Source organism: Micromesistius poutassou (genome assembly GCF_964030765.1).
Source record: "Micromesistius poutassou genome assembly, chromosome: 1".
Classification (NCBI taxonomy): Eukaryota; Metazoa; Chordata; class Actinopteri; order Gadiformes; family Gadidae; genus Micromesistius; species Micromesistius poutassou.
In genome coordinates, this window is record NC_140271.1 from 9,500,237 (window position 1) to 9,521,296 (window position 21,060).

Genomic DNA, 21,060 nt, shown 5'->3' on the forward strand with positions numbered 1-21,060 from the left:
GGTTTATCAAGGTGAATGCTTTGATTGCACCAGTGAATATAATCGTATAAAGCTTTGAAATTATGCATTGGCAATTCAATTGGATTCAAACAAATAAATAAAGTAATATTTTACCATCTAACTAAAACAAGTTAGCAAAGCAGAAATGTCAAGCCAATAGCTGCATTTCCTAAAAGATGTTCAGGCTGTAGGCCTAGTTGGTGAGACAGCTCAACAGTAGTGTACATATGCTTAGATACATCTTACTTTTTTAGGTGAGTTTGTAGGCACTGATCGTCACACAATTGTCAAAAACGTAGTCCATATGTCAGCAAAGTCTTGTTGCTGTGGTTCACTGAAGGAATACAACATTATCTTTTAAAGAGAGCTGGGAGGCATCAGTGACTTCAAAAATGCTTAAGTAGATTTCTTTACTTCATGTTCTATAATTGCCAGAATAATCTTTATTTTATTGTGAAAGGTTCCAATGGACACTTTTCAAACAATGACCTTGATTACAAAATCTAAAACCCAGAATCTGACTTGTGAAGATGGATGCCAAAGGATTTACTTGATCTCAAATCAATATTTCCATTTAACATTTCCATTTAGGGCATTTTGCAGACACTTTTATCCAAAGCAACTTAGAATAAGTACATTTGTCAGGGAAAGAAAGACAACGATATATCGACCATTTAATTGTCATACTGGTTTGCTTTATTTCATGTTCACACTTCAACACACTGCCAGAACAAATGATAAACTAAACATGAAGGAAAGCAAAAGACAATTAGCCAGGAGATTAAACATTTGTTTCCAACTGCATACATTGTTATTGATTCAATTCAAAGTGATAAAAAAAAAAAAATGGAAATAATTTCTTTAGGAATCATTAATTGAGCAGAGAAAGTAAATTGGGAAAAAAAAAATTGTATAACTGAGCTCTCAATATGAGAAAGCCGACTCGTGTAGAATAAGACATTTTAGGATTTTCCATTTTGCTTAAAAAACAGGTATTCCTTTCACACGGGAGGTCCTTTTTTGTTTGAAACCCCCAAAAGCCGATTCCCCCCATGGTTTGGCTGGCGAGGAGGAGTGGGGGCCGCAGGGAACTTGCAGTTGTTCGGCTGTGAAAAAGCTCAGACTGACAACAGGCCGGCCCCCTGCCTTCCAACCCCAGGGACGACGCAGTAGACCCCGGCTCCTCAGTCCCGCTCGGCGACCAGCTTCAACACCTTACCTATGGCAATGGTTTTACCTGAGGGAACGGAACGGAGTGAGTGCAAAGGAACGGTACGGTATGTTCTTTGTGTGGACTTCAATGCTTTTTTATAGGCAATGTGTCACCATTAAATACTATTGTCTTTATATAATGACTGCTTGAGTTGGACAAGAAGCATAACTTAGGCCACAGTTAACACAATCTCTCCTTTCCTGCGTCTTTATTTTGACCCACGTTTCGGTATACATACATTCCTCACCCTGAAGAAGGCTGTACAGCATTTTATTTAGAATTTTATAAAGAAACTGAATATATTTACAGCATATATTTGCTTATTCTGAATTCGCAAGCTGCATATGAAAATAATTTATAATCTAGTTATTGCGCAAAAAAACAAGGGAATCCTGTGAAAACTGAAAAATGAAAAATTTGGTCTCCAGCATTGATCATCTGTCAGTTGATTGTGAGTCTGCAGTGAAGCGCTCTGAAGCCAAAAGCAATGCACACTTTGGATTCCAACCGTGAGTCTTGGGATGTCATCAGGGATATCATACCAAGACTCAGGGATAACATCTCTTTTTGCCTCACTTTAACGCCATTGTTCTGGCTTGTCAGTTTTCAGTTAACACTCAGGCCTCAACATCAATGGTTGCCCGCTTGCCCGGGGCAGGTGAACTCTGTGATCGGGCAACTTAAATGTGACATGTAGTTGCTCATTCGGGCAAGTTATTATTATTATTTTTTTAAATACACTAAATATGCCTACAAAATAAACGTATTTGGGCAAGTATGTTTTGCTGTTAGGTTTAAAAAGCTTAATGACCACCAAGGATGATCCCATTAGTTCTCTGCTGAAGAGCGCTTTATTATGAAATTAATATCCAATATGTTTCCAACTTTAACAAGATCAATATGCAATGATTGACTTACATCCTTGTCTGGCTAATTGATGCTAGTCAATTAGTAAAAACAAGACTGAGTTTGGTTAACAGGTACAGCTCAAACAGATCCTTTGGTCCAGGTATTTTCATGTTGCAACACTTGCCCGTCAAGGTTCTATTTTATCTGTTCGTCTCTTGTTTGATCCAACATTAATAATAAGCCCACATCTCCCCGTGAAGCAGTAGTTCTTCAGCAATCATTGTTTTATCTTTTCTCATAATTAATATGTAATTAAATTCCTGTAAGCCTCCATATCATGCTGTATTCCATTAGATTTATATATATCTATATATATTAAGTAATTAGTAATTTAATATTTTAATTTACACTTTTATCCAAGTGACTTTCAATAAGTACATTTGTCAGAAGTATTATAAATGCACGTACAAAAGAATTCCAGATGCTGGAACCAGGCATTGTTTTTCCTACCTTCATCTCGCAAGGTGAATCGTCCCATCTGGGGGAAGTCTTTGAATGTTTCAAGGCATATGGTCCCTGCAGCTCGCAGTCTGGCGATGCACACTTGGTCCTGTTTGACAAAGCGCGGCCGTGTCTTGCTTTTCTCGCCAGACTTTTTGTCCACTAAACAGATTAAGGCCTTGAAAGAAAATACAATAATGTCAGAAATGTGGAGGCTGTACATGTTAGTCTGCCAAGCTAAAGTAGGCCTATTGGTGACTTATAAATGAAAGCCAAAATGATACACCAGGTTTTAATAGTTTTGAATATGTTCCCTACTTTTAGGCTCTGTAGTAGGCTAGTATAGTTAACCAATCAAATCAATTCAATAAAACTAACCAATTTAGTTTTCTTCATGTTGCCATTTTGACACACACACACACACACACACACACACACACACACACACACACACACACACACACACACACACACACACACACACACACACACACACACACACACACACACACACACACACACACACACACACACACACGTTTTAAAACAGACCAAAGTCCAAAGAGCATAGAACAGCCCTCACTCCCCATGCAATTTACCCGATCAATTCACAATTAACTGGCCAAGCTAGTTATGCATTTCATGATGAGAACGGCTATATTAACACAGCTTATCAAGACATGCTCACCGTAATTTGTATTTCTTCGATGCACGTGTGGATGTGTAGTACTGCATTGTAACCAGGACAGATGATAGACTTGTGTTCGATGATGACAATCTACAAAGGAAAAATGAAGAGTTGAAAGAAAACATTTAGACTTTTGAAAGTCAATCTAGATTAGTCTCATAATGCTTCGATTCTCGAAGGTCAACGCTAGATGCTACTCCTTCCGTCATTCTTGAAACCACGAGTTGAACGTTCATTGTTGATGACAACTCAACGCAGCGTTTAAGTTGAGCCCCAGGGCATAGGTCCAAATCAAACTAAACCCACCTGGGCATCAAAGGTCTTTCCCGAGTGGCAGAGGTTGTCTGCGTTGCACAGGATGAAGCCCGGCAGGATCTCCTCCTCCTCGATGCCCTTCAACCGCAGCTTGAGGTTCTCTCCGGGCACGGCTTCGTCCGTCTCCACGTCGTCTGACAGCAGACTTAGGACCTCCACCACGTGCTGCAGCAGGAACACGGGAAAAAAAACATTAGAACCCCAGGATGCATGGATAAATAACTGCCATTAAATGTGTACATCTCAAAAATTTGCCGAAAGAACATTACATTTCTTGATAAAGCTTATACTGTTTGCCTCTGTGGAGTCTTAGCTTTCACACATCATTTGTGTAGATAGCATCTGCACAATGAGACAAGTGGGCGCAACTTATTGGAGCAATGCTTCACAGGAAAAGTATTTGAGGGTCTACTGTCTGCTCCAAGTCTACTGGAAGATGTCAGTGCTTACTGACCCATTGAATTAAATTACAGAAAAATTGCTCTGAGCGACTGCAACAGTGGTCATTTGAAATTGACCCTGTGCCGTATTTTCTTTTTTAGCCATCAACAGAAAACCTTCCCCCATTACCTAAGGGGGGGGGACCTTGATTGGCACACCATAGTCATAAAATGAATGGCATGTACGGTAAGACCCAGACCCGGGATTCACTCCAAATGGCTTGGGAAGCCTTATTTCATTAGTCCACGGATGATGTGCCTCGCAAACAGCTAGAGAAATTCGGCTGCTAGGGGAGGGCGGTGCGTGTGGGCTGTGAATACCTTCATGACTGCAGTTCTTTTTGCTATATCTATAAAACAGCCTATCTGAACCTAAAACCCTGGCGGTGTGGCAAATGAAAACTTGAATCCCTGTAGTAGGCCCTGCTGCGGACAGCCGGCATATTGTTAGCCTCCATTCCATACTTTAAACTTCAATATTGGCTAGAATAATGCAGATATGTTACCCTGTTTGGCATCATGACCAGCTGCTGTGCTTTGCAGATGATCCCCGACTCTAGTTTGCCTAGAATCACTGTGCCCATATCCTGTCAGAAACAAAGTATGGTATAGAATATCAAAATATATGCATTATTTTCACTGCAGCAAACCTAAATGGACTACATTATCGTAAAAAAGAAGAAAAATGAATTACCAAATTAATAATAATCTAAAAATATTAGCAGTGATACTGTCAAAAGTATTGGCTCCAACGGGATTGATAACAGCTGTATGCGTGAACTGGTGATCCTTACCTTGTATTTGTCTACAATTGGTAATCTGACAGGGCCATCACTTGATCTGCTTAAAGATGGCAAATTGTCCAGATGTGGAATGAATGGTAAACCTCTGAAATATAAGCACAACAGTATATATGTGAGAATAGATACATTAGATACAGGTTGATACATCAACCTACTTAGCTAGCCAAATCAAGTGGCCAATCAGTATTGCCCGAATACTGACTGGTCCGAAGGATATACTACATTCATACAATTAATTAAATGTTATTGGTAATGTAATATGTTCATAATTCCTTATAGTTCTACATAACCAATCGTCAAGGGAAAATATTTGCAACACAAGCTCCACATCTTTGGATGTTTTCACAATAATCCACAATAATGCGCCATGAAAGATAAGGTTTCATTGTGTAGGGTACGAGTATGACAAAGGGACTCACGTATACCAGGGGCACATATCTACAGGCTCTTTCAAGTTGGCTCCTGTCAGGCCTGAGCATGGCATGAAGTAGATGTCCTTCTTGGGGTTGAAGCCCACCTTTTTCAAAAATGGCACTAGTTTCTCCTTACATTCTTCATACCTGCGCGTACAAGGAACATGGCCATGAACAAAGATTTTTCAAAAAGCCTGCAATCTTTCCACAATTATCAATGCACACAAGGCATTACAATACCAATGTTACGGTCAATCGGCCTGGCAAGGAGAAATGATTCAGGATTAATGTAAATGCTATGCAAAACAATGACATGAGCAACAGTGCAAAGGTCACAATGTCGATTAAACAAATCTTTAATAGCAGTACTCCAAAGATTCTATACACTTCCCTTTTATAAAATGAGGAGGAGCTGCCCAGCCAGCCGTCTCCACCTACCTCTCGAGGCTCCAGTTGACTGTGGGGTCATCCATCTTGTTGACCAGGACTATGAGGTGCTTCACCCCGGCTGTTTTGGCGAGCATGGCATGCTCCCGTGTCTGACCACCCTTCTCAAAGCCCGTCTCAAACTCCCCCTTCCTCGCAGAGATCACCTGCCGTCAGACACAGAGTTTATAGGATTACGGCCAGATCATCAAGCAGTTCAAACAATATTCATTGTCATTTGGTTATTTAAAACAATATCAACATTAGGTCCAACACACTTGGACCTGAAAGGTGGCATTACACTAGAGTGAATCAAAAGGATCCATGTATAAATTATTATTATTTATATTAATAATCAACAACATGGCAGTCCTGGACTCACCAATACAGCAAGATCAGCTTGCGACGCTCCGCCAATCATGTTGGGCACAAAGCTTTTGTGTCCTGGGGCGTCCAGAATGGTAAAGTGCTTTTTCTCCGTCTCAAAGTAGGCCCTTCCAACCTCCACCGTCTTGCCCTTGTCCCTCTCTTCTTGGTTTGTGTCCAGAGCCCAAGACAGATACCTGCACAAGATACAGCGTTGGCTCCAATCTTGTCTTGTCTTTATGAAAGTGGTTATATGTCGTATATGTTTGTCCACATAGTGCAATACACTATTTTATCACCGTTAATGAATGAAGACTGTAGTTGAAAGAAAACAGAAGTAAATGCCAATGTTCCACAGATGGTAAAGCTTTTTGGACAACTATATTATAACACATGGCTCCGTAAAATGCTCCTATACAACGACTGTACAAAATAAATAGCACAAATTTGCTGTGGGTCATAACCTGTGGGTAACACCCCTCCCCCCTCCTTTCTAGAACTGTCAGCCCAAAATACATTTTTATTTGTACATGACACATGTTGTCATCTAATTAATTTTGTAATATGCATCTGTTAATAATTTCTCTTTTATTTTTTGGCTACATTTGTTAAGCATTTAACAACATCACATATCGGCAAGGAATTTCAGTATCAGCACTGAAAATCCCATATTTGCCCCCTGATTGAACCTGGGAATAAGCACTTTATAACTGGCAAGAATGAACTTAAAAAACGGTATTGCAGGTCAATGTTCTTACCAGGTTTCCCGATTCTTTTCCTTGGCTTCCCTCTCATATTTCTCCAGAGTTCTCTTTTCCACCATTCCTGTAAGATACCTTTCAGGTAGAGAAAAAATAAACACACAAGTCAGTTCAGCGTCAACCGGTTTGGGAAGCAACACATTTGTAAGTTGTTATTTGCTAGACACACACAACCTGTTTGGTAGATATTTGTCTATTCAAAATAAAATAAAGCAACTCTGTTCAATTCCAGTTCAAACTCAGTGTTTCCAATAATTATTTTCAGGCCTGGAGCACTGAAAAAACCCTAGACGGACGAGGCGTGTGGGAGGGCAGATTGATGCGGTTTGCTTGGGTCAGATGGCGTAGCAGACGGTCTACAATTTATATTCGCGTATCCAGACTTTAAACACAGTGATCCAAAATAGAGGATTACTTGGATAAAGTGCAATTATTGCATAAAACTAACTATGAACTATGAAAAACATAGCACATTATGAACACAGTAGAGCTGTCACTGTTCCTCCATTAGGATTTCTAAAATGTATGCTTTGCCATCGCCACTATTAAACGTTCAGTCCACTAGAGGGCATTCTACCAAGTAAATAATAAGCACAAAAGGATATTATATTAACGCTGCCTCTCGACAACATTAATATAACTAGCCATGTTGTCCTTGGTGATGAGAGCACTGACCCACAACGTGCGTTGTAAAGTCATTTTACATTGAATCCCATCGTTGGTTGCGTTTTTTCACACAACAATCAAATAGCAAATCATTCGAGTTGAACGGAACTGTACACAATCAAGGCGATTTCCGTTTTGTGAAAAGGTGACACATCCAAGGTCGATTTTTTACAGGCTGTTGAGGATTGTATTAATTGCCAGATAGAAATGTTTCACCGTCATCCTGTTCTCATCCTGCTCCCTGACAGACCTAGGTTTCCAACCTCAAATGGCCCTTCTCACAGCCCAACAACACTTCAACAGACCAATAGGCCCCCCCCCCCCCCCTTAGAGTTGGTAAATGTGTGAGCCTTCATCCTGTTATTACTTACTTACCTCCCCTCCCTGCTTAACATCGCCCTCATTCCCTCCACTACTCTTGAGGAGTTTATCCAATAATTGATGTGTATGCGGCCCCGTGCCACACTCTGTTGGCAATGGCACTCACATCAAGATAACAGCGATGTTATTATAATAACTATATATTGCATTTTAATCTTATATTTGTTATGGTTGTTTGGCCTGTCGGGGGTCTGAGTTGGCCTGGTGGGCTCACCAGGCCTGTACAATTATAGGGGAAACACTGCTCATGTATCTTGCGTGGTAGGGCTGAACGATTTATCGTTTTCTGATCGAAATTGCGATTTCAGACAACGCGATCTTGTGATCGCCAAAGCCGCGGTTTCTTCCGTGTTCCTGTCGAGATCTGTTGTCAACTATTTATACCGGCACTTGAAAAATCACCACAGGCATTTGCACGACGAGTGCATGACGAAAAAGTCCAGTGAAAAGTCTCCCCCCGTCAACAATTCAGACCGCGGACCCTGTTATGATGTAATGTCCCCAATTAATGTAAAGTAATTGGCCCGCCGGCATATCGCATTTCAGCGTTAACGCGTTGACGCGCGTCTTGGCGCGGTAACCCTGGTGCGTCAACTCCGACAGATCGCAACCCCCCCCCCACCCGTCAACAACTCTGGCCCGCGACTTGTCCAAGACTTCAATTTTGGCCCACTGTACAGTTTGAGTTTGACACCCCTGGTTTACAGAATAGATGTGCAATATTTGGGTGCTGCTGAGCCATAGCCCACCTATTATGTCTGACATATTTTTCAGAAGGCAAGAGGTAGGGTCATTTTATTTTAGTAAGAGTTTATTTTATTAGGGACCGAGCCAGAACTGGCAAGGTCCCTATTGTTTTTGGTCCGATTATTATTATTATTCTTTTCCTTCGTCTTCGACTGCATTTTTCCCCCCCTGAACATATACAAAAACTCAATTTTACTTGGTGCATTTGTGGGGACTGCTGTAAATTAGATATTCTATGCGTCAAATTCACATTGGCCCCAAGGTGGCGCTATAGCAACTATGACAAAATTTCAACGTTTACACAAGCATAACTCGTCACTGGTTGGATCTACACTCATGAAACTTTTGCCACACATGCAAAACCTCATGATGAACAAATTTGCAGATACTAACTTAGCACTTCCGGTAGCCACATTTCCCGCCATTTTGAATTTAGTTAAAAACAGTCAATTCCCCAAGGATCCCAGGTTTTTCGACTTTGACAAAAATCCTTTGGCACATATCATCTATGGCCCATTATCTTCAATTTGACATAAGGATTAGTCTGTACACTAAAGTAGCAAGTACCCATGAGCCATTGAGTTCGAAAAGGGGTGTGGTTTTTACCCAAAAATTGGCAAATTGCACATATCTACATGAATTGGACTCCTATGATCTTGGACCCCTCTACTAAAGTTGTTCAGAATCAAATTCTGAACAAGATAAAGTCAAAAAAATTTCGAATGGGGCGTGGCTTCAAAATGGGCGTGGCCTGTTACTAAAATAGCCACAGTTCATAGACACAATGTTTCATTTGAGCGGGACCAACTCAGTGGCCTTTGGGGACCAAAGTTCTAACTGCTCAAGTAAAATTAAGTCGATTGGAAAAACAACATGGCCGCCAGAGGCTCAAAATCACTCTGCGGAGACCGTAATAGTTATGAATATGAAATTCACAGGAAACGTGTAGACTGGTGCCTGTAGCTCACATACAAAAAATCGTGGTTGTCATGTTTGTAGCGCCCCCTACAGGATCTTTAAAAAGCAGCCCCTGCGCCACGTTTCACCAATATGTATGAAACTCGGTAGGCACGTACAACATGACAATACCTACAGAAAATCTTCTTGGACCCATGCCCCAAAACCCACCGGAAGTCGGCTGTTTTCTTTTTTAATTTGCACTTTTACCGGCAAATTTCACTTTTTTACCGGCAAATTTCACTTTTTCACCTTGTATTTGAACGAACTCCTCCTAGGGAATTTATCGGACCTGCTTCACAATTGGTCAGTACAGTCATGAAATGGAGCTGAACCAACGCCGTGTTATTTGTGACCGTACGTTGAAGGGCGTGTCCGTGGCGTGCCGTCAAAGTTGGCCGTTTTGAATTCCGTCGTCTTATTTTCGTTTTTAGGGACCGAGCCAGAACTGGCAAGGTCCCTATTGTTTTTGGTCCGATTATTCTTATTAGGGACCGAGCCAAACTTGGCAAGGACCCTATTGAAACCCTCGTGTTTATTCTTATTCTTATTTTCCCTCATCTTCGACTGCATTTTTCCCCCCCTGCACATATTCGAAAACTCATTTTTTCTTGGTGCATTTTGTGGGACTGGTGAAAAATTTGATATTCTAGCCCTCAAATTCACATTCGCCCCTAGGTGGCGCTATACCAACTATGCCAAAATTTCAACGTTTGCACAAGCATAACTCGTCACCGGTTGGACCTAAACTCATGAGACTTTGCACACATATTCAAATCCTCATAATGAAGAAATTTGCAGATACTAACTTAGCACTTCCGGTAGCCAGATTTCCCGCCATTTTGAATTTAGTTCAAAACAATTAATTCCCCAAGAATCCCAGGTTTTTCGACTTTGACATAAATCCTTTGGCAGATATCATCTATGGCCCATTATCTTCAATCTGACATAAGGATTAGTCTGTAGGATAAATTTCAAAGTACCCATGAGCCATTGAGTTCAAAAAGGGGTGTGTTTTTCACCCCAAAAATAGTAAATTGCACATATCTACATTAATTGGACTCCTATGGTGTTGGACCTCTCTACTAAAGTTGTTCATAATCAAATTCTGAACAAGACTAAGTCAACAATTTTTCAAATGGGGCGTGGCATCGAAGTGGGCGTGGCCCGATACTAAAATAGCCACAGTTCATAGACGCAATGTTTGATTTGAGCGGGACCAACTCAATGGCCATTAGGTACCAAAGTTCTAACTGCTCACCAAAAATTAAGTCGATTTAAAATACAACATGGCCGCCAGAGGCTCAAAATCACTCTGCGGACACCGTAATAGTTATGAATATGAAATTCACAGGACACGTGTAGACTGGTGCCGGTAGCTCACATACCAAAAATCGTGTTTCTCATGTGTGTAGCGCCCCCTACAGGAACTTTAAAATGCAGCCCCTACGTCACGTTTCACCAATATGTATGAAACTCGGTAAGCACGTACAAGGTCACAATATCTACAGAAAAGCCTCTTGGACCCATGCCCCAAAACCCACCGGAAGTCGGAAATTTTAATTTTTTCATTTTCACTCTCGGCGGCCATTTTGAATTTTTTTCACTTTTTGGCCTTGTATTTGAATGAACTCCTCCTAGGGAATTAATCGGATCTGCTTCAAAATTGGTCAGTACAGTCAATAAATGGTGCCGAACCAACGCCGTGCTATTTGTGACTGTACGTTGAAGGGCGTGTCCGTGGCGTGCCGTCAAAGTTGGCCATTTTTGAATTCCGTCGCCTTGTATTTGAACTAACTCCTCCTAGGGAATTTATCGAATCTGCTTCCAAATTGGTCAGTACAGTCATGAAATGGTGCTGAATAAACGCCGTGCTATTTGGGACTGTACGTTGAAGGGCGTGTCCGTGGCGTGATGTCAAAGTTGGCCATTTTGAATGGAATTTCACTTTTTCGCATTGTATTTGAACAAACTCCTCCTAGGGAATTTATCGCATCTGCTTCACAATTGGTTAGTACAGTCAAAAAATGGTGCTGAACCAACGCCGTGCTATTTGTGACTGTACGTTGAAGGGCGTGGCCGTGGCGTGCCGTCAAAGTTGGCCATTTTTGAATTCCGTCGCCTTGTATTTGAACTAACTCCTCCTAGGGAATTTATCGGATCATTGATGTAGGGTTAATAATGTTAGTTAAAGTTGTTACAACATGTAATTCAGTTAAATGTGGTCTTACATGTTAATGTCAAAACAATCAGTAGGACACCACAGGGCACCTCTGCTTCTACAGATTACATCAATTTGCGAATTTTTTTTAAAACTGTGCTTTTTTAAAACTGCGCGCAGTGATGAACGGGACCTCGTGCCGGCTTGCGGCTGCGTCACGTGCGGTCCTAACATGTGCACATCTTGCCAGCACACATGTTACGACGGCACGTGACGCGGCCGCAAGCCGGCGCGATTTTTTTTTAAAACTGCGCGCAGTGATGAACGGGACCTCGTAGTGGCGGCTGCAAGCCGGCGCGAGGTCCCGTTCATCACTGCGCGCAGTTTTAATTATTCTTTTTAGTCCACTTCGACTGCATTTTTCCCCCCTTGAACATATACGAAAACTCATTTTTATTTGGCACATTTGCGGGGACTGCTGTAACTTAGATATTCTAGCCGTCAAATTCTGATTGGCCCCAAGGTGGCGCTATAGCAACTGTCCAAAAATTCAAACGGAAACAAGCAGCACACGCCACCGGTTTGACGTACACTCATGAAACTTTGCACACACATGCAAATCCTCATGATGAACAAAAAAGTCTCTTCAACTGAACATTTCCGGGTTGCCAGATTTTCCGCCATTTTGAATTATGTTAAAAACAGCAAATTCCCCAAGGATCCCAGGTTTTTCGACATTGACAAAAATCCTTTGGCACATATCATCGATGGCCCATTATCTTCAATCTGACATAAGGATTAGTCTGTACAATAAAGTTTAAAGCTCCCATGAGCCTTTTAGTTCTAAAATGGGTGTGGTTAAAAATTGCTCAAAAGTTAATTGCTCATATCAACACCAACTTTCACTCCTATGATGTTGACCCAGATACAAAAGTTGTTCAGAATCAAATTCTGAACAAGATAGAGTAAAAAAAATAAATTATGGGGCGTGGCTTCAAAATGGGCGTGGCCTGTTACTAAAATAGCCACAGTTCATAGACCCAATGTTTGATTTGAGCGGGACCAACTCAGTGGCCTTTAGGGACCAAAGTCATAACTGCTCAAATCAAATTAAGTCGATTGGAAAAACAACATGGCCGCCAGAGGAGGGTAAATCACTCTGCGGAGACCGTAATAGTTATGAATATGAAATTCACAGGACACGTGTAGACTGTTGCCTGTAGCTCACATACCAAAGATCGTGGTTGTCATGTGTGTAGCGCCCCCTACAGGATCTTTAAAAAACAGCCCCTGCGCCACGTTTCACCAATATATATGAAACTCGGTATGCACGTACAACATGCCAATACCTACAGAAAAGCCTCTTGGAACCATGCCCCAAAACCCACCGGAAGTCAGCTGTTTTCTTTTTTAATTTGCACTTTTACCGGCAAATTTCACTTTTTTACCGGCAAATTTCACTTTTTCGCCTTGTATTTGAACGAACTCCTCCTAGGGAATTTATCGGACCTGCTTCACAATTGGTCAGTACAGTCATGAAATGGAGCTGAACCAACGCCGTGTTATTTGTGACTGTACGTTGAAGGGCGTGTCCGTGGCGTGCCGTCAAAGTTGGCCATTTTGAATGGAATTTTTTCACTTTTTCGCCTTGTATTTCAACAAAGTCCTCCTAGGGAATGTATCTCATCTGCTTCTACAGATTACATGAATTCGCTAAAAATTAAAATTAAAACTGCACGCAGTGATGAACGGGACCTCGTGGCAGCGCACATGTTACGAGGTCCCGTTCATCACTGCGCGCAGTTTTAATTACCATTACTTTTCAATTTCATTTACTGTAAAGTTTCTTTTGTATTTTGTTTAACTCTTTTAACTTGACAAAATTAAGGATTATTTGCTCTACTAGTTAAGACAGTCAAAGATGGCTCTTTTAGTTCTTCAGTTGTTACAACTGCTGGTCAAGGACTTTAGTTTACATGCATGTTTCTTAATAAATACATTTGAAATCAATTCTTACCTTTAGTTTTCATTCTTGCATTAGAGTAATGGCATGTAATGTTTTAATGGTATGATGTCATGTTTGTAAATATTACTTTTCATTGTGAATATTGCACTGAAGCTTGATTTGAAGAAAATCGTGGATCAAATCGAAATCGCAATATCTACCAGAAAAATCGCAATTTGATCTTTTCCTGAAATCGTTCAGCCCTATTGCGTGGTGGATAAAGGGGTGAAGGTGGAAGTGTGGCAAATTGAAGTTCAAATATATCAGACTCCTGACATCAGCATTTAAATAACTTTTTTAAACTTTTTGTAGTAACAAGGAACATTCTACTCACATGATTTGGCCGCCAATTGTAGATTTACCAGCATCTGGAAGAACAAAATGTACATATATATATTATAATATAGACAGTGACGGCAAGGTCTGTGATTTGAGGTATGATGTTAATCCTCAACATCATACCACCATCATAACCACCAATCATATAGCTGGAGATAGGTGTTCTAGATAGGCCAGCTTTCAGCTTATCATTGCTTTAAGGACAAGAGAATGAGCATGTGACCACTGACCTACATGGCCGATGAACACAACGTTGACATGTTCCTTCTTGGGGGCATCAGGCTGGGCAGGTGCAACCTTTGGCTTTGGCACTTCCTCCTCTTCCTCGACCATCTCTGGGGTCACCACTGTGACCTCCACCTCTGCTGGTCCCCCGTCCGGCTCAGGCCCGCCCCCTGGTTCCGCTTCATTTGGCTCTGCCAATTTTTGGTCCCATGCCTCCTCTGTGGTCATCTCTGTAACCCCATTCTCCACCATAGCTATACAGACAAAAACACTTTGAAATAAAGCCAACTTTGCTGATCATTACCAATAGCGTACATGGTCTATCTTTAGCAACTCGGTCGATGAGTTAGGGTTGTGCTAGGGTGTGTGGTTGATGGCTGGTTTAAGCAGCCTCACCTGGCCGAGACTGATTGGACTCTGGGGCTGGGTGGGGCTTGACAACTGTTGCACATTGAGCAGTGTGCACAGGTTAAACCAGCCAGCTCTACACACACTCAGGGAGTTCTGCTACATGGCAAAATGTAGCACCAGGCCATGTATCATTACAACCCAGACCTTGCAATAGACCGGCTTCAACATCACCACCCTGCGTCCTTTGTCTGGAGGAGCCCAATAAAAGTCACCTAGGGGAAATGTGTCAGCCTCCTAGGTGGCGTGAAGAATGGACCTTGCTACAAGGGTTATCCAGGCTCATTAATGACGCAATATCTTAACTTCTGTTTTCTTGCCTCTAAACAAAATAGTTTGGAATGGAAATTAACAGCTTCTGATCATCTTAGCTAATCACACAACAAACATGTAGGACATACCTTCAGTTTCTGACTCTTCCATCTTGGCAATCGTTTCAATCTCTCCTAAATGGAAAAAGATTTGTTAACTAAAATGCTGAATAATTACACCTCTATGAATAAATCGATTTTTTTCTATATTTAGTCCCATATATAGAACACATAGAAGGGTTTAGTGAAAGTTAATGTCTTAAAAGCTGCATTTCTATACATCAAGAAAACAAAAATATATATAACCAATAATTTGTCATGATCCTTTGAGTCAGCAGCAATCAAGATGTCTATAAGCGATGCACCTTCACTAAATTCCTATCTAAAGACAATGTGTGCCAGTGGGCTGTGTCTAGGTTTGGGCGCTATCTATTTTTTCATACCTTCCTCTGACATATAACCAGGGTTTACGCATGTTGTATTGTTTTAAATAAACATACAAGCTGAGCTGCTGGTGAATTACTATGCATTAAATTGTCTAACCTACAATGCTGTGTGTCCAATGTGCAAGTCTTGCTCGGTTTGAATATGTTTGTTTTTTTGTTTAAATACACCCATAGAATAATGAATAGAATAGATAGGACATAGGCGCCATTCTTCCATGGATTCGGTCCAAATCTCAACGAGTACATGAGCACTTGTTAAAAAAAATTATCTTGTAATAGTTCAGTGTTTCCCACAGGATTTTGAAAGACTATGGTGGGTGTATCTCGGACCCTCTAGGGGGGTCCGGGGGCATGGTCCCCCGGAAGATTTTTTTTTTACATTTTAAAGTTAAATGCATCAATCTGGTGCACTTTGAAAGCAAAATTAAGAGGCTAGATCTATGAAGACCTGTGTGATCTTGTAAACACTTTAATCATAAACACATTGGTTGTATAGATACGAATGGTGAAAACACAAAATCAACTAGAGCATACATCTGAACCATCAAAGAAATTAAGCAAACGTGGTTAACTGTGTTGAACTAGTTTATTTTTTAGAAAATAAAATAATAAATAATTAATCCCATCATCCCTATTTACAAACTTTGCACCCCGAATTCGGACATTTCATCTTCCTGGGCTTTAAGAAAAACAGCTCTAATGCCCTTTGGTAATTAAATGCCTCTGGACTAGGGCTGGGCGATAGGGCTGAGCGATATGGCTGAAAACTGTATCACAATATACTGTAAGTGTTTCATATCGGTCGATATCGATAATTATTGATAAAAACAGATCTGAGAAGAACTATCTTCATATATATTATTTACAATTTCCTCACTCGTTGCGGTACTCATCTTTCGTTTCTCACATCTCGCTGTTTCTGTTATGAAACATACACGCGAGACGAGATGGCGCAGCCAAACTTGATACTGTTATGATTGGCGTGTCGCTCCATACGTTGCTCTCCACAGGTATCAGAGGACGCGTGCCTTTGTTCATGCAACCAACCTTGCTTCGCAACCTTTGGTTCAAAGCGGAGCTAGACTCTTTGCTCCGTTAACTTCCAACGAGGAAAAAAATTATCAAAACCTTCTATCGAACGCATTTTCTATTGATATTGATTACGTGTCTATCGCAATACATATCATTATCGTTTTATTGCCCAGCCCTATTACAGATCTTAATTATGTTATTATGAGAAGTGTAAGAATTTTTTTCGGTTCATTCTGAGACTGTGGCGGGACAAATTAGACCATGGCGGGCCACCACAATCTAAGTAATTAATAGAATAGAATTAGAATATCCTCCATACGAGATTGTACCATACCATTTCGCCGCACTGTAGCTGGGCAATCTGCTTTTTCTGTAAGAGCCACAAACCAGTGGAATACCTTACCTGAAGCCGTAAGGAGCAGTAGCTCTCTCAGAGTCTTCAAATCTAACCTAAAAAATCTGTTAAAAGCTGCTCAGCTCTGCAACCACTAAGTTGGTCCTTAGACTTCTTTTTCTGTGTGTGTGGGTATAGGTGTGGGCGTGGGTGGGATGAGAGGGGGGGGGGGTTGCACGCAGACGTGTGTAGCCATGTTGTTGTGGTGTTTTATCCCTGTATACTGTTTAATTTGTCTTATTATTGTGTTGTATTTTTTGAGACCTGCCAAGGGACTACAGATGCAAATTAGCTTAAAGCTATAATCTGGTATAGTGCATCAAATGGCAACATTTATGTTCTAACTGTACATTGTCCCTTTTAAATAAATTAAAATTGATTGATTGATAATGGGAAACACTGTAGTTAACCAATGTACACATATGGAAAGTAAGATTAACCTGCGTGACACACACGCTCCACTTGCTCCTCAGTTTTTAACCTGCCATATACTGTTGTAGAGCTAGCGAGATACACTTCTTAACAGCGATTTAATCTGTTACAGACATTTTGAAATGTGAGACATATGTGTTAAAGGCATATATTTCATTTTTCTTGGTTGCTTAGTGCAGGGTACTTTGGTCATTACTTCTACAGAAGAGGTGAATTACAATCATGCTGCTACCAGACATACGGCTGGCCAGATATACATCACTACACACGGGACACCTACCGTCGATCTCGTCTTTAGTTCCCCGCATCAGATCGCTGTCGTTCAGAGCTTGAATATCTGTTGAATATGGAATATCTTCAATTTAAAAAAAATTCAAACCACATAGCGTTATTTCAACAGTTATTCTGGAGGGGGCCAGCATATCTGGCTTTCTTTCATCCAGAATGTTACTTGTACAATTAATGAATATAAAGCACATTCATTGTAACACAGAATATGTTTTGTTTAACCAATTTACCCGTTTCAGAAATTAAATTAAAAAACAAACTAGGTGTCCACGCCAGCCCACCTGACTTTAAGGACAGGGAGTTTATTATTTTTAATGTAATTTAGCATTTTTCGCATAGCATTTACTTTGTAACTGCCATTTTATGTTGTTATTCACTGTGGCTGGGAACTACATGGCTGGGGACTACATGGCTAGGAGCTATGTGGTTGTGGTTTGAGTCACACATGCTTGTTTTTTCCTTCCCCACAGGAGTGCATGCTTTTCGAATTGCTGAATTATTATTAGAATTGCACCATGTCTGCTTTTTTGCTGTGCTTTTTCAGAAGTTCGGTCTATATGGACCAACAGTAGGTTGATGACAAACTGAATTAGTTTTCGTTTTCACATGTGATGTAAATTAGTTTATTCTATGCTTTATTTAGACCACATGATATTCAAGCTAACATCAGTACCTCATTGGACCACATATTTGTAATGCTAACAACAGTCCGGAATAGCTTCTTCTTCTACACAGAGTGGTCAACACAACACGATATCAGAGAATATCTAATAGGAAGAGAACCGGCACTCTCTGGTAACTTCCGGTTCTTGAACTGGTTGCAGTAACCCATCTCTGTCCATGCGAGGGCACTCGCAGGCGAGTGCACAATGAATGGGACTCTGAGTTTCACCCTCAAATTCAACTTTTCTCAAGGTGTAATTTTTTGTCAAGTAATTTAATAGTTGCATTCAAAAGGGGGGGGCTAAGATAATACACGCAGCTGAATAATATCGATTTTTTTAAGTTCATTTATCTGGTCTAAAAATCTGTTCAAAAAGATGACATCACATACTTTCATACTGCAAGAGGTCCTGCTTTACGGCAAGTTCTGAGTCACTTTGGCACTTCCGTACATATAATATACATAATCTATATAATATACTATATATTACATATAACAATTAACTTAGACGGAAAGTCCTACTTAAGATAATGTTTCTGATTCTTCTTTAGCTTCAGATGCCATCAAGCAGAGTCTCTGACCAATCAGCATTCATTAGCAGAATGCTAGCGTGTAAGGCCCAAACTGTAAGAAATCGAAAGGGCAAAAGTACTCATTCATTCGACTTCTGAACTATAATCTATACTGAACTTGCGGAATCTACAAAAAAATCTGCGATATTTCAACGACAAGCAGGTGAAAGAGATACATTTAGCCGTCTAGAGTAGACCCATAGACCCCCATTCAATCTGCACTCGCCCGCGATCACCCCCAGTGGAATTATAATGGAACTGCAACCAAGTTCGATACAACGGGGCTCAATAGAGTGCCAACAAGCCTCTCGTAGACGGGCTCTGACGATGTACAGTTTTATAGATTTGAGATAAGTCAGACCCTACAAGCATGGCCTCTTTGCCATTCCGCCCAGAGCAAGAGAGACCGAAGGTTTACCTGAGTAAATTATAACCTGTAGGCGTGGCTTATGTATTCAAGAGATGCTTCATGAACCACCTCAAGAGTGCTAAAAAAAAAAAAAGTGAACATTATCCCTCGCCAAGTCATCCCTTGCTTTCATATGCTCTAAAGTAGCGGTTCTACTTTTCACAACAGGCTTTATTTAATTTCTGTGAAAGGCCTTTAAGGGAATTGTCGGCATTATTTCTATCGGCTAACAGCCGATTTCTAACGGCTAACTTCTATAAACCAATTGTCCAAGACTGGCAAGCTTTTGGGATCATCTGTAATTTTCAAACAGATTGTTACCTTAGATTGATAGCCTAGTTAAAGTAAAAATGCTACCTCTTATGTCCACATTAGTTTGCAACCTATGACATGAACTGTGTTTTTTTTGTTTGGTTAGATACCACACGTTTCTTTAATCAACATCCAGTAAAAGGGCAAGTAATTGGGGCGGATTAATGCTCAACTGGAATAACCTGCATTAAAAGTACATCGAAATACTTTTAAAATGACCTTTGAGGGCTAAACTTAATCACGTTAAAATAAGTCTTACGTGTTAATCTATAAACGAAATAACTATTCCTATATCGATTCATGGATTTATTAATAAATAAATGTGTCAAGTTATGAAGCACACAATATTGTGACTTGCTTTCTCCACATTTACCCCTTAAAAGTTTGCCTGAAGGAGTCACCCCTACGACAGCTCACCTTTATCGTTCACGTCATGAAGTTAGACGACAGCCTAAACTTTGTCCTACTGCTGTTTGAGTAGGGTTTTCCCTTTTCGTAATTAGGGACGCTAGTATAAAAAAAAAACTGCCAATCGATGTTGATCAGCACCCCGACCTGCCCTATCTATCTATCTATCATTACACATAACGGTAAAGTAATTATAAAGACAAACGTCAGCTGGCTCAGTAGGAGGTTGACGTTGCCAGTGCCACCCCATACCGACTTTATATTTAACAATTCAGACAAATTGTTAATCTTTCACCGAGTAAGCCGGCTTGCTCGACAACTCTGTATATATAAGCACAATTAAACTTTGTAATGTTGTGGGGGAGAAACCACCATCTCACTCAGCGGTCGGGAGTGTTCCGCGGACGTGTGTCTCTCCCGAGTAGCTAGGCGGCTTACATGCTATTCAAACAGCGCTAGCTAACGTAGCTCCTCAACGTGACTGCAAACATACCGTCGTGGTCGTGGTTTTCCGTGGGCTTCTTAACAGCGAAGGTCGGAACAAACTCAGCAGCGTTTATATTCGGGACAAAGTTCCTGGCATTCACGTTTAAATCTGAGAGTGCCGATTCGAGAGGACCCACGACCGTGGCCTCCACGTCGTCCTCCTGTTCCCAGGAATCGGGGGCAGCTCCTCTCGGGTCCATCGGGGTCTTCGGTTGAAACTAATGTGAGACTTCAGATACGCAGTTCCTGATCTACGCTGTAGTCTGTCCGAATAGCGCTGTTGATCTCGACCCTTAAAGCGAAACAAATACTCGTCAGTCGAGCGCTTATTCTGATGTTGACTGTTCCGTGGAGATAAAAGCGACGGATTCTCTCGGTAAACGAGCGTGCGGGACGGACGACTCAATAGTTCCAGAGAAAGTCCGCGTGAGCGGCTGACTCCCGTCAATCGATCGCGCAGACCGGTGTGAGCACTGGGATATGGAGTTCTGTTTGCAAGTTCACAGAATGCACTGTAGATGTCGTTGAAAACTAGAAAACTACATATCCCGAAAAAAAACTACATTTCCGTTAAAAGAAAAAAACGACAATTTACGTCAGTGGTCCCTCAATTGAAGGGACCCATTTTTAGTACGCCGGGCA

The 21,060-nt window shown here is 41.0% G+C and overlaps 1 protein-coding gene across 1 annotated transcript; it reads right to left on the reverse strand.

Moving 5' to 3' along the window:
* Positions 1 to 679: 679 nt before the first annotated feature.
* gspt1l (G1 to S phase transition 1, like) lies at positions 680 to 20,852 on the reverse strand. The gene is made up of 15 exons (XM_084488582.1): positions 20,426 to 20,852; positions 17,560 to 17,616; positions 15,066 to 15,110; positions 14,262 to 14,510; positions 14,027 to 14,060; positions 6,773 to 6,850; positions 6,031 to 6,211; positions 5,661 to 5,815; positions 5,229 to 5,369; positions 4,801 to 4,894; positions 4,513 to 4,593; positions 3,558 to 3,731; positions 3,252 to 3,341; positions 2,573 to 2,741; positions 680 to 1,237 (listed from the first exon to the last, which is right to left on the reverse strand). Exons 1-15 carry the CDS (start codon positions 20,616 to 20,618, stop codon positions 1,185 to 1,187), a joined length of 1,794 nt encoding a protein of 597 aa, XP_084344708.1. The 5' UTR covers positions 20,619 to 20,852; the 3' UTR covers positions 680 to 1,184.
* Positions 20,853 to 21,060: the final 208 nt, after the last annotated feature.